Genomic DNA, 11564 nt, shown 5'->3' on the forward strand with positions numbered 1-11564 from the left:
GTTTATAAATTTGGCGCTGTGTTTGTCTCAGGTGCAGCACCGTAGTAAATAGCCACATTGAATATTGAAGAGCAGGGAAGCAGATAAATCGAAGGGAACAGAGAATCAATGAAAGCGTTTTCAGCCGTGTCGTGCCTGGTGCTGACGCAGCACACAGTAACTACTACTGCACGCACGCGCACATACACACACACACACACACACACACACACACACACACACCGGCAGGACGGTGGGACACCCTGCCTGGAACAAACTGTTCTAGACTTATCAAAAGGGAAGATAGGATTTTCTCTTAAAAAATCTCTACCTTCATCTCCTGCTGCACCAGCCCCTCCTCTTTTCATTTTCTATTTCTCTGATAGGCAGTGTACTGTCTGCAGAGTTAACCCACCCTGACACACCAAGCACAGTCACACTGTGTGTGTGTGTTGTGTGAGAGGCTACAGGAGTTCACAAAGTGCAGTTGATTCCTTTGCCTAGGCACTAAGCCCTGGGCCCAAACAGGAAGCCCCACACACTCCCTGTGCGATCTGTGTGTGTTCCAGCCTGACTCCTGATCCGTGGCTTTACACAAACATCCTTCCTAACTGATTATTTTAAGCACCGTCAGCATTTTGTATTCAGCACGCAATACACACACGTACACACACAGATCCACACAACCTATCAGGCTCCTTTCTTTCCCATCCTACCTACGCACTCAGACAGACAGACATCCACACACTTGTACAGAGTCTACAGAGAGTAAACGGTTACATTCAGAATTGTGTGATTGACTGCGGTCACTGCACTACTGGAATCACTCAATCAATACAGTCCAGCCCTAATTGACTAGGGGCCGTTAAAAAGATCACACACACACACAGCCACACACACACACAGCGCGTATGTAGGCATGCAGACAAACACACAGCGTAATTGAGCGTGGGTCGTTAGAGATTGCATTAAAGTGGACAACAGGAGATTAGTTAAAGATGTCTTCCCACAGCCGCCCAACCACACACACACACGCACGCACACAGAATTCTCAGCTCTTAGGATTATCATCATCAGGATTAACATCATGTGTTACAATCACAATCGTTCTGTCGCCATCTTCCCATCCGCTTTCTCATCTCTCTATCCCACTGCTTCTCGCTACGGACGTAGTGAGTGACCCATATGATAGCTGTTAATAAATGCCATCCATATGAGACCCCTCTTCAACCTTCCCGCTCCCTATGCTCCCCCTGATCAAATATACATCAATGAAGCACAACAGGCTCACAAACATAAATATTCAGCCCATGACACCACACACACACACACACACACACACACACACACACACACACACACACACACACACACACACAGACACACAGACACACAGACACACAAGCATGCACGCAGACAAGCCTCTTGCTGTGTGTCACCTCCTCTTCTATTGTGTGCTAGTGAAAGCAGCCATTTATCCTAAATCATATGTTTCTCTGGCTGCCTTGTAAACACACAGCCTGGTAACGCACACGCAGGCAAACACACACTCAGTTGACGGCCACAGGCATGTATCCCTCTTCAAGGAGACGGACATAAATCAGCATCATATCTGCGGTGCTGCCTGACTTCACCGGCCAGTCTGGATCAGGCCTCATGGTAGCCCACAGGGACATTGTGTGTGTGTGTGTTTGTGTGTGTGTGTGTGTGTGTGTGTGTGTGTGTGTAGCCTAAAAATCAATCAGAGATGTCCAGTGTGTCATCTGTGCCAGGCTTCCATCAGACCGTATGGCCATACTTCCTTCTCTGTGTGTCTCTGACAAACCGCAAAAACACCATAATCAATACGTTTTTATCAGTAGCAAGACTGGGAGTCATTTACGCTGGCAATCATTTATCAACATTTCCAGATGTGTAAAGCACTGAGAGATGCCGAAGTACTGGGCCAAGGCGTATTTGAAAATTGAAACATATGCCAAATGTTTTTAAAGGCTCAGCACTGCCTAATTTTTCACTAAAATGTTTTTCATTGCATGTATTTAAAATGCTTTCTATATAAATAATACACCAGGCTTGCTGATTGCTAAACGAGGCAAGCTGATTGCTGCTAGACTAGATAAATGCTACACAGTCAGATATAGAGACTATAATAGTGTCAAAGCTCAGAGTAATTTGTGGTCTTCCTAAAGGCAAGGTAGCAGTCTGGTTTTGATCCCAAATGTGCATTCTGTAGACCATGAATGCTAGGTGACAAAGCTCATTCCTTAACTCCGTTTCAGCACTGTATAACCATTTGCATCTGGGCTGGAACATTCCTGTCCCTCTTTTACACTCTCTCTCTTACACATACACACACACACACACACACACACACACACACACACACACACACACACACACACACACACACACACACAGTCTTCCTGAGCAGCGGGAACATTCCTTGCAGCAGCCAAAATCTCACATTAGAATATCAGCAGCACTTTGCCTGTGTGGAATTCCCAGGCTTAGAAATGGATGGTGATATTCAAGCTTTGGTGTGTGTGCGTGTGTGTATGTATAAAAACACATTCTTCTTCAGCTTCAAATGCCCACAGGTGACACAGTGCCAATTGACATCACTAAACCCCACCCTGTTGAATCACCTCACACTAAAATGCTTGAGGTTTATTCCTATGCGCAGGTACATAACATGCACATCCGGTGTGCTCCTCTCATGCTGCAATGCTGTACGAATATAAGCCATAGGAGGATTTACATTCATTTTCCCTGAGAGGCCATATGGCTGCAGTGTACAGAAAAGCCTACTCCTGTTGCTCAGTTAGAGCAGAGTGATAGGAGTCTGATTCACCGGCAAGCTGGTGTCCTATCCCTTGATAAATAGCTATAGTAAACACACCAGAATGTAACAGCGTAGCGTGGGCTGATCAAAAAGATTAGACAGACAAGATACACACACATCACTGCGTACACACAAAACACAGAGACAGCTGTGACCTGTAGCTGCTTCATGCGTTGCTGTTTAATACCCTCCATTAGAGAATCTCTAACAACAGTGTACAGGGTAATGACAGACCGTCTCCAGGAGCAGGGAGACTGCTGGGAATGTCACAGCAGACGCACAGCATCTGGAGACGCCACCGCACAGGTGGGGACACACACACACACACCTTAAGCAGTTATGCGGAGGTGCAGGTTTACCCTTTCATCTACGCACTCGAGATAGGCAAGAAGGTATGTGGAAGAACGTGCGGTCGGTGAGAGAGCGAGCAAGAGAGAGAGCGCAACAGAGCTGTGCACTGGGGAGCAGTGAAGTGTCTCTGACAGCAGGAATCGATGCAGAGCGTCGATGGACAAACATTAAGTCCACAGAGTGACAAACACAGCAGACAGCCCTCACAATGCAGCACGGACAGAAAGCCTTTACACAGGCTGCCAAGCACAAACAGCGGGCTGCTGGGACATTGGGACAACGACACTAATGTCACTGTGGTGACAGCCACAGGGGTTTGCAGATGGACAGGTAAACAAGAGGAAGCGGTTAATAAGAACCAAGTGGTAGCCTGGACCAGTTAGCCTGGACTATTCTGTCCATCAGTTCTACTGACAGGACTACCACTCGCTAGATTAAAGGCCCATACACATCTTAGAACGGTAACTATAAAGATAAATAGAAACTATAATGATTCATTGTTGCTCAAGCATTCACACTACAACATCTGTGACAAGTTCCTGAGGAAATGAAGCCATCATTGCAGTGAGCTACAGAATTATCTCTCCCCTTCTTTCTTACAAATTTAATTTATTTGGCTGAAAATGTTTTATTGTTGTCTCTGTATCCCAAAAAATTTAACCAAAAATATAGTTATAATTTGGGGTGTTCTTATAGTTATCGATGTAGTGGGAACACAGACATTCTATTTACGTAGAACGATTAAAATCTTTTTGTTATCATTATAGTTATTGTTCTAGATCTGAATGGACCTTAAGGGACCAAATCACAACCCAGTCCAGACTCTACAGTAGAGATGCACACCCACAGTAGATGTTTGAGTATGACAACATATAGAGATGTATGATAACACTCCTGTCTCTCCCAAACCCCTTCATCTCACACCGGCTGCCGCTCTGTCTAAGACACCAGCAGGTGACAGTGGGTCTGGAGGAGAACAGGAGGCCAAGAGGTGACCATTATGGGAACAAGGCTAGGAAGAGGATGGGTGTCCTGTTCTCATATGGACATGAGGGGGAGAAGGGAGGGGGGCGGCCAGTCTTATCTGGTCATCTGCCACTGCAGCAGAAGTGGAAACATGCTGTTCATCAGGAGGGCAATATCCTGTCCTCTGTCTCTTCCGCTTCCCTCTCCCCCCTGCTGCCACCTCTGTGCTCTCTCCTTCCCCAACACAGCTCCCACCCACCTAAACCAGATCTGATAAGACCCTCATGACATTCACTGACAGCGTCCAGTTGAATATAGTGCGCCTGTTGACAGAAACATCAATACAACATCAGCCAGTAAACAGTTAACAACTGGACACCCCCTTCTACCCACTACAACCCTTCAGTCTGCTGGCTCTCTCCCACTCCGGCTGCACTCCCCATGCCCTTCATCATCGGTTCAGGCGACACCAACGAACCGAGGTCACTGGACAACCCCTGCCATAACGTAATCATTTCACTGCTATCTGCGTTTAACCCAGAGATGCGTCTTGGACACACAGACACTCACACACTTGCAGCATGTTCAGTAAGCGCCTCTGAACGGCAACACACACCAGCACACAGACAGACATGCAGGAGAAAGAGAGAAAACGCCCTGCCTTGTTCCATGTCGAAACCCCAGCCCTCCGGGTACACAACTTACACACATGCACCACCTTCACATTATACATTTTGCTTTTGTTTAGACACAATATCAAAGCCACATCTGCACAGCAAAGCAGGTTTCAAAACATTTTTTTCCCCGTCTTTGTTAGCCATCTGTGTGTTGCGTTAAAGGCGACTGATCACACGCCTGATGACACGCCGATCATGATGTTAAAATCATCCAAACGATTTGATCTGCCACCGCCGTATGATGACAATTTACCATTCATAATTGGCTGAAATGAAACACAAAGACGAGCGACACGTTATATGTTATAGTCATGATAGCCAGATTGGAGAGGCGAGGGTAGCCTATAGAAAATCATGCAATCAGCCGAGAGGAGCAAAATACAATATGTAACATCGCTACATCGTGGCTACATCTTTGGTTTGTCGAAACAGTAATAATCCTTTACAACCCGAAAAGCTTAAGAAAAAGTTATACCTTTAACTTGAGTTTCATATTCGGCCACTATCTCCTTGTCCTTTCGGAATTTGGCCGGAGACGTCATGGCTGAGTTTGGAGATCAAACCACTTGCCCACGTAGTGAAGTCAATTTTGTATCAATCAATCAAAAAATCAGCCGTAGAGGGGGAAAAATACAACTCTGTAAGTGGTTTTGAAAAAGAGAAACCCGATGGAAGATTGCAGCGTCTCAGTCTGCCCGCGGATCCGTATTGTCTCCCTGCCTCTGTTCACTCAGGGCGCATTGTGAGTTTGGCGCTGCTGCTGTGTGTTCCCATCCGTGTGGCTCCGCCGTGCCTCACCGCCTCCTCAAAACCGGTTATGCTGCAAACAACGTCAGGAGAAATTAGATTCATCCCCCCCCTTAAAAAAAAAAAACAAAAAACACAGCAACAACTTGTCATTCAGCACTGCCAAAAGTTTGGTCCTCAGCCGGTCTCAGCGAGTGAGTTGCCTGTCCGCCTGTCTAATAGATCTGCTCCTCCTCTAGTGGGAAGAGGGACAGGGTGGATGGAGGGGCTGGCTGGTCAGCCCAATGCGCAGGACAGGCATGGATGCACTCATGCATAAACTGTACTGATGTGGGCACATAAACCACATTTGTTGCGGATTACCCTGCTTAACTGCATGTAACAGTTCCAGCAGATCTGTATCACTTTGACCAGTTGACCTATATATCCATAAAAAAGGCATCGTAAGGCAGACATCGATATAAACAAAACTCAATTACATTTTCAGAACAGCATTAGGCTGATTGATGCCTTTTTCACTTAATACCTTATCCTCAGGCTATATAGATCAGTATGATACTACTGAGGATGATGCATAGGCCTACTATCAATTTACATTATAAAGATTTACCTCAGCCTAAATGAGTGGGTTAACTCTGTACCGCAAATAAAAAGGTGCAAACTCTGATGGATGCTAAACCTACATTTAGGTTTAGCATCCATCCACTACATCCCTGTCTACCGTTATATCTGTTCAGGAATTTACTATAGCCTCCAGTAAGGGTTGACAGTAGCAAGACAAGCTGTCAGTGGATCCTTTTGATATTTTAAGGACAATTTCTGTGTGCACACCGGATGTGCAGAGGATTTAACTGATGGCAAAAAATGTGTAATATCATACTGACTGAAGCAAACTAGCTTTAGCATTTCTGAGGACACCCCTTTCCACCAGAAATGATGAAAAAGCCCAAAGCTAAGTTAATCTTTAGCCCGTTAGCTAGCAATTGCAAAACTATTCTCTCTGAAGTTAAAGCAATGGAAATACATTAACCTTGCCTTGCACTTTGACGAGACCAAATTCTAGAAAAACATGTCATTGAAGTTACATTGTCCACTCCTCTCTGAAGGACCTCCCTCCCTTTTTATTTTTCAACTTTTCAGACCAAAAAAACTATAGCCCCGCCTAACTTTATAGGACGAGGTCTATATTTCCCATACCACGATTGGTCGAACGGGCTTGAATGACACACAAGCAAACAAATTGGCTTTCAGAACCATTGAAGGTGGGCTAATCAATTCTAATTTTTAACTAATCAAATTTAGACTTTGTGATGAAGCTGTCCAATGGCATCGGTTATTGTAGAGCACATCCAATCAGAGTCAGTTATGGGGTCGTTTAAAGAAAGTTTCAGGAAGTGTTGTTAAATACCAGGAAGTTGTAAACAACAAAGCTGACAGCTATATAGCTGTTAGCTACGTTTTGACTGGATCCAAAGCCAGTCGTTTAAAATTAGACTCGCTAATCGCCAACGTTGTTTATTTATTAAAAATACGACTAACCGAAGGATTCGTTATATAGACTGTACCACGGAAACCGACATTTGTTCGCCCGTTTATCCAACAAGCTAGCTGCTTTCCGTTATTTTGCCAGGAAAAGGCTAGCACAAGGACATATTAGCTAGCGTTAACGTTTGCGAAGTTAACGTTTAATACATTATTATTATTCTGAATTGGACGGATAGCAGGGAGGTGAGCAAAGTTGGTAGTGCCCGAGCCTCGTTGCTCTGCTGGATTGGCTGTCTGAGGCTGACAAACATTGGGGAGAGAGTGAGAAACCGTCCATTTTAGCAAGACAACCATGTCTACATCTAACGCTAATTTCAAAAACAAGTGTGTGACTCAAGTAAACTGCATATTCTGTGACAGTCTGCTCTGCACGAGAGGCATGAAAGCAGTGCTTCTTGCAGATACTGAGATTGAGCTTTTTTCGACCGACATACCACCCAACAGGTAAGTGCTACCTAGTTAGCCAATGCTGCTAGCAATTGTTTGTTTTGATCTGCTGTTATAGCTGTTGAGATGCGAGATGCATGTAGGCACCCAAACTATGATTAGCTATGTTTTATTAACATGTATTGTTACTTCTACAATTTCATGGCTATGTTTCTTTCTTATTCCACGCGCCCTCCCCCCAAGAACTGTTGACTTTGTGGCCAGCTGCTACTCTACTGAAAGCTGCAAATGCAAACTGAGAGACATTGCCTGTCTCAAGTGGTATGTAGAGCCCTTTCATACCCTCCAGGGTTTGCTTTGGTCAGACCATCTGCTAGTGCAAGATGCTAATAAAAAACCTGGCTAGGTTAGGTTAGGCATATTAGCACAAGAAACAAATGGGTCTTACACATATAGCTGTCTTTCATAGGATACACCTGCAGTTGTTTTTAAAATTCTGTCAGTTCATATTTCTTTCTAATATCAACCTTGAGCAGAGTTTGGTACTACAGTGAGGCTTTTGTGGAACCTCTTTTGTATCCCCAGGCCTTTGTTGTTGTACACAGAAAAAAAACAACATCTGTTAGATAATAGACACAGTAGTGGAGTTAGCAGTTTTCACAGGTGCTCACAATAAAATGCTGACACATTTTTCCTCTTTGTTCTCTCTCTCTCTTTCACTCGGTCCCCCCAGTGGTAATGTTGTGGGCTATCATGTCGTGGCCCCCTGTAAACCCTGCCTGCTGTCCTGTAACAACGGCCACTTCTGGATGTTTAATAGCGATGCTGTGTCTACTCTCAACAGACTGGATGCTACAGGTCAGTATAAGCTCCGCCTGTTGAAGTTTTGCTCTGTCAAACCTGTTCTAAAAAGCACTGTCACCCTGTCTCCATTGTCCGCAGGTCTGAATCTGCTGCTGTGGGGAGATCTTCCCGAGTTGGATGACAGTGAGAACGAGGAATCAGAAAGCCCCTCAGAGGAGGAGTGCATCAGGTAGAGAGGAAGATGGACAATGAGGAGAGAGAGAGAGAGCTGGAAGGCCAACATTTGAGAGGTGGAACTAGAGGAGTGGACAAACGCTTGCTTGAGAAGAGTGATGAGGGAGAGAGAGAGAAAAAGAGAGGCCTTAACCTGTGATCATGCCTTTTCCTATCACTTTTCACTGTTTAAAGCACAGACATACTCACTCGCACACATTGTTTTCTCTCTTTCTCTCTTTTTTATCTTTGTGTGGGCTATAAAACATGTGGCTGAACATAACCGACAAGTAGACTCCTTATTCTAGTGCATTCTACTTTCATCTCCACTAAGCTCATGATGTTGATAGACTCATCCTCATGAGTTGCTGTGATTGTGGGATGACAAACAAGCAAATGGAGCTTTGGCTTACCAGTGAATGCTGTGTTTACATTAAGTCCAATTTTCTGACGAGATGACCACAATTCACCTATCTTTCCTTTTTAATGGCAGTAATAATCTGTAAATTATAATGTAATATGGCTGCAAACAGCAAGCTCCCATTGACAGCCATGTCTTCAAGGCTTTTATTCTCTCTGTGTGGCTGGTTGCTGACTGAAGGGTTGTGTGCTTTTTGAATCCTGTGTATTAGAGAAATAGCACAATTATTGACTGATGATATCTATCTATGAGTTGCTTGCTTTTAAGGGCATATTTAACATAGGTTACTTTACTAGCTGAGGTTCTATCAATGATACATTTTGATATGCTAATACAGTGTCTGTTACACACCTGACAGTAACATTATGTGTTTGATACCCAGAAGAATCTGACTGTAGCAGTATCTGATATTAACATACTAACTTCTGCGTAGGGTGTGCTTGCACAAAGGCGGTTGGAGCGGTTAAATTAAAAGCCCTGCGTTAGTTTTTGCTAAGAACCCATAAATCAATGATGTAGTCATCATTTGCCAGATTGATGGCATTGGTGGAAGGCTAGAATGGAAATTAGCGAAGGTGCAATTTTGTCAACAGGCAAAACTCCATAACTCTTCAATGTGGATCACTCAGCAGAATTAGGAACACAGGAGTTCCACATGGATTCCAGGGTCCGTGCTCCGTTTCTGTGACACCACTGTTCAGTTTTATGTAGCAGCGTAATTGTAGCACCTGAAGAAAAAAAATACCATTCCAAAGAAACCTGTAACATGTCATGAATGTGGAATTTGACTCATTGACTGTGAAATCTTCTGAACAAGATGTTATGTCACCTTGGCCAGTTTTCAGTATAGCATTTCATGTTTTCTTAACTAATGGGTTCTAAAGTAAGACTTCCCAGACATCCCACTTGCAGTCTGTACATCAGGGCCGGAGACTAAAGCAATGGAAATCCAGCCAGTCATAAACCTCTCATCCCTGAGTATTCTGTTGGCCTTGCTGGTATTGTGGTTGCTGATGATGAGCTATTGTTAAACTGTGGAGTCGGGGTTGTTGTGGTGTTTGGAAATCACCGCCTGACCAGTCGTTCTCCTCAACCTGCTGTGCCAGACACGAGCTTCAAGATCCTCCAGTTGCAGGAGGCTTTGCAGTTGAGGCAGCGGAGGGAGTTAACTGAAATCAGTCCTTTTTTGGTAGCACAATCCATGAGCTCTTGTCATTGTTTTCCTGCTGTGTCCTGCCAATACTCTGATCCTGTCTTAAAGTAGCATTGTTTCTGTGAGTGAATGAGAAAAGTTATGCCTGTACTGTTGGCAAACGTTGCTGAAGAAGCTAACATAGAATGTCACACTTTTTAACTGAAGGACAAGGATAAAGGAAGTAGGTCTTTTACCTGTAATTGGCCTCTCAGTTGATATCCATGATATAGCCTATAGGCCTAGTTGTGAAAGAATCCACTTAGTGGAAGAGAAACTTTGACTAAAACTCCAGGTCATTTCCAGATTTTCACATCCTTCACCTTTAAAGTTATAACTGACAGTTTGCTAGACTTGCACACCAAATACAAATGTACTCTGTCTCATCTCTGTGGTCATGTTACGTTATGTGATAACTTATATATATCACTTAAGAATACAATTTAAGAAATGCATCAGCTAGGTATTTATTAAAGTCACACACCAAATATCTGTAACCACTTAGAATTTCCTTTTTTGTTTACAATCTTTGTTTACAAATGCATTGTTTTGTATTGTGCTATAGTACTTATGTTTTTGTTCATCTATTTAATATTTCCTTTGTGATGTAGTGCTTTGTTTTGTATGTTAAAGATCGGATGTATACAGTTTTACCTCATGAAGGTATCACTTGCGAGCTTCCTCTGGCTAGGACAATTGTCAAAAGATAATCAAAAGGAATATTTAAGTGGCTGTTTCTGACGTGAATAACTTTGATTAACTTGCCCTGCTGAAAAATGTATATTTTGGAATTGCACTGAAACTGCATTGGTAGTTTGAAAAAAACATGATTTGTTGTTTTGTATGCTTGTTAAATTAATAAACTTTTTTTTTCCAAAAAATCTTGTAAATTGCACAGTTCTATTGACATTAGAAGATCTATACACTCACAGCTTACTTTGTGGAACATTTAGGGTAAAGTTCCAGTGCATCATATCATTGTATGATCCCTCTAGTAGTAATTCCTCTACATCTGCTGAGGTACGCAAAAATCTCCTTTATGTCAATGAAGAAAAACCACAATGACTTAGACTGATAATTTTGTTTTTGTGCAGTCTCATACTGCACACTAGAGTTTCCACGTGCATTATTACTATTGACTGAGGACCCTGATCTCTCTCAATTCAATTCAGTTCAATTCAATTCAATAGGCTTTATTGGCATGAAGGTTTAGAACAATATTGCCAAAGCATTACGGTATAGAGTGTCTGTGTGTGTGTGTTGGTGTGTGTGTGTGCGCTGGGTTAGCACTCCCATCATATGATGACTATCAATAGTCATCACTCTCTCTCTCTCTTTGTCTCATTCACACCGTGTCCCTCAACAGATGCCTGTCAAGTGCAATTATGAATTTATCAGAGATCAACTCCCACCCTCAAGCACCAACATCTGTTATTCGAT

The 11564-nt window shown here is 43.4% G+C and overlaps 2 protein-coding genes across 4 annotated transcripts in view; one reads left to right on the forward strand and one right to left on the reverse strand.

The window, feature by feature from the left end:
- Nucleotides 1-5550, reverse strand: part of srgap2 (SLIT-ROBO Rho GTPase activating protein 2) — a 51456-nt gene extending 45906 nt beyond the window's left edge. For both annotated transcript variants that reach the window (XM_071910052.2, XM_071910045.2), the window contains exon 1: nt 5291-5550. In XM_071910052.2, the coding sequence (XP_071766153.1) occupies nt 5291-5357 (67 nt within the window). In that variant the 5' untranslated portion in view covers nt 5358-5550. The remainder of the gene's footprint in view (nt 1-5290) is intronic.
- Nucleotides 5551-6981: 1431 nt separating this feature from the next.
- Nucleotides 6982-10970, forward strand: LOC139920664 (protein FAM72A). Of its 2 annotated transcripts, XM_071910704.2 has the most exons (4): nt 6982-7551; nt 7738-7815; nt 8228-8352; nt 8437-10970. In XM_071910704.2, the coding sequence occupies exons 1-4, from the start codon at nt 7400-7402 to the stop codon at nt 8529-8531; spliced, it is 450 nt and encodes a 149-aa protein (XP_071766805.1). In that variant the 5' UTR covers nt 6982-7399; the 3' UTR covers nt 8532-10970. The 2 variants fall into 2 exon arrangements, with proteins under 2 accessions (XP_071766805.1, XP_071766814.1); XM_071910713.2 differs by lacking the exon at nt 7738-7815.
- The last annotated feature ends 594 nt before the right edge of the window (nt 10971-11564 follow it).

The sequence above is a fragment of the Centroberyx gerrardi genome, chromosome 5 (assembly GCF_048128805.1).
Source record: "Centroberyx gerrardi isolate f3 chromosome 5, fCenGer3.hap1.cur.20231027, whole genome shotgun sequence".
NCBI classification, from domain to species: domain Eukaryota; kingdom Metazoa; phylum Chordata; class Actinopteri; order Beryciformes; family Berycidae; genus Centroberyx; species Centroberyx gerrardi.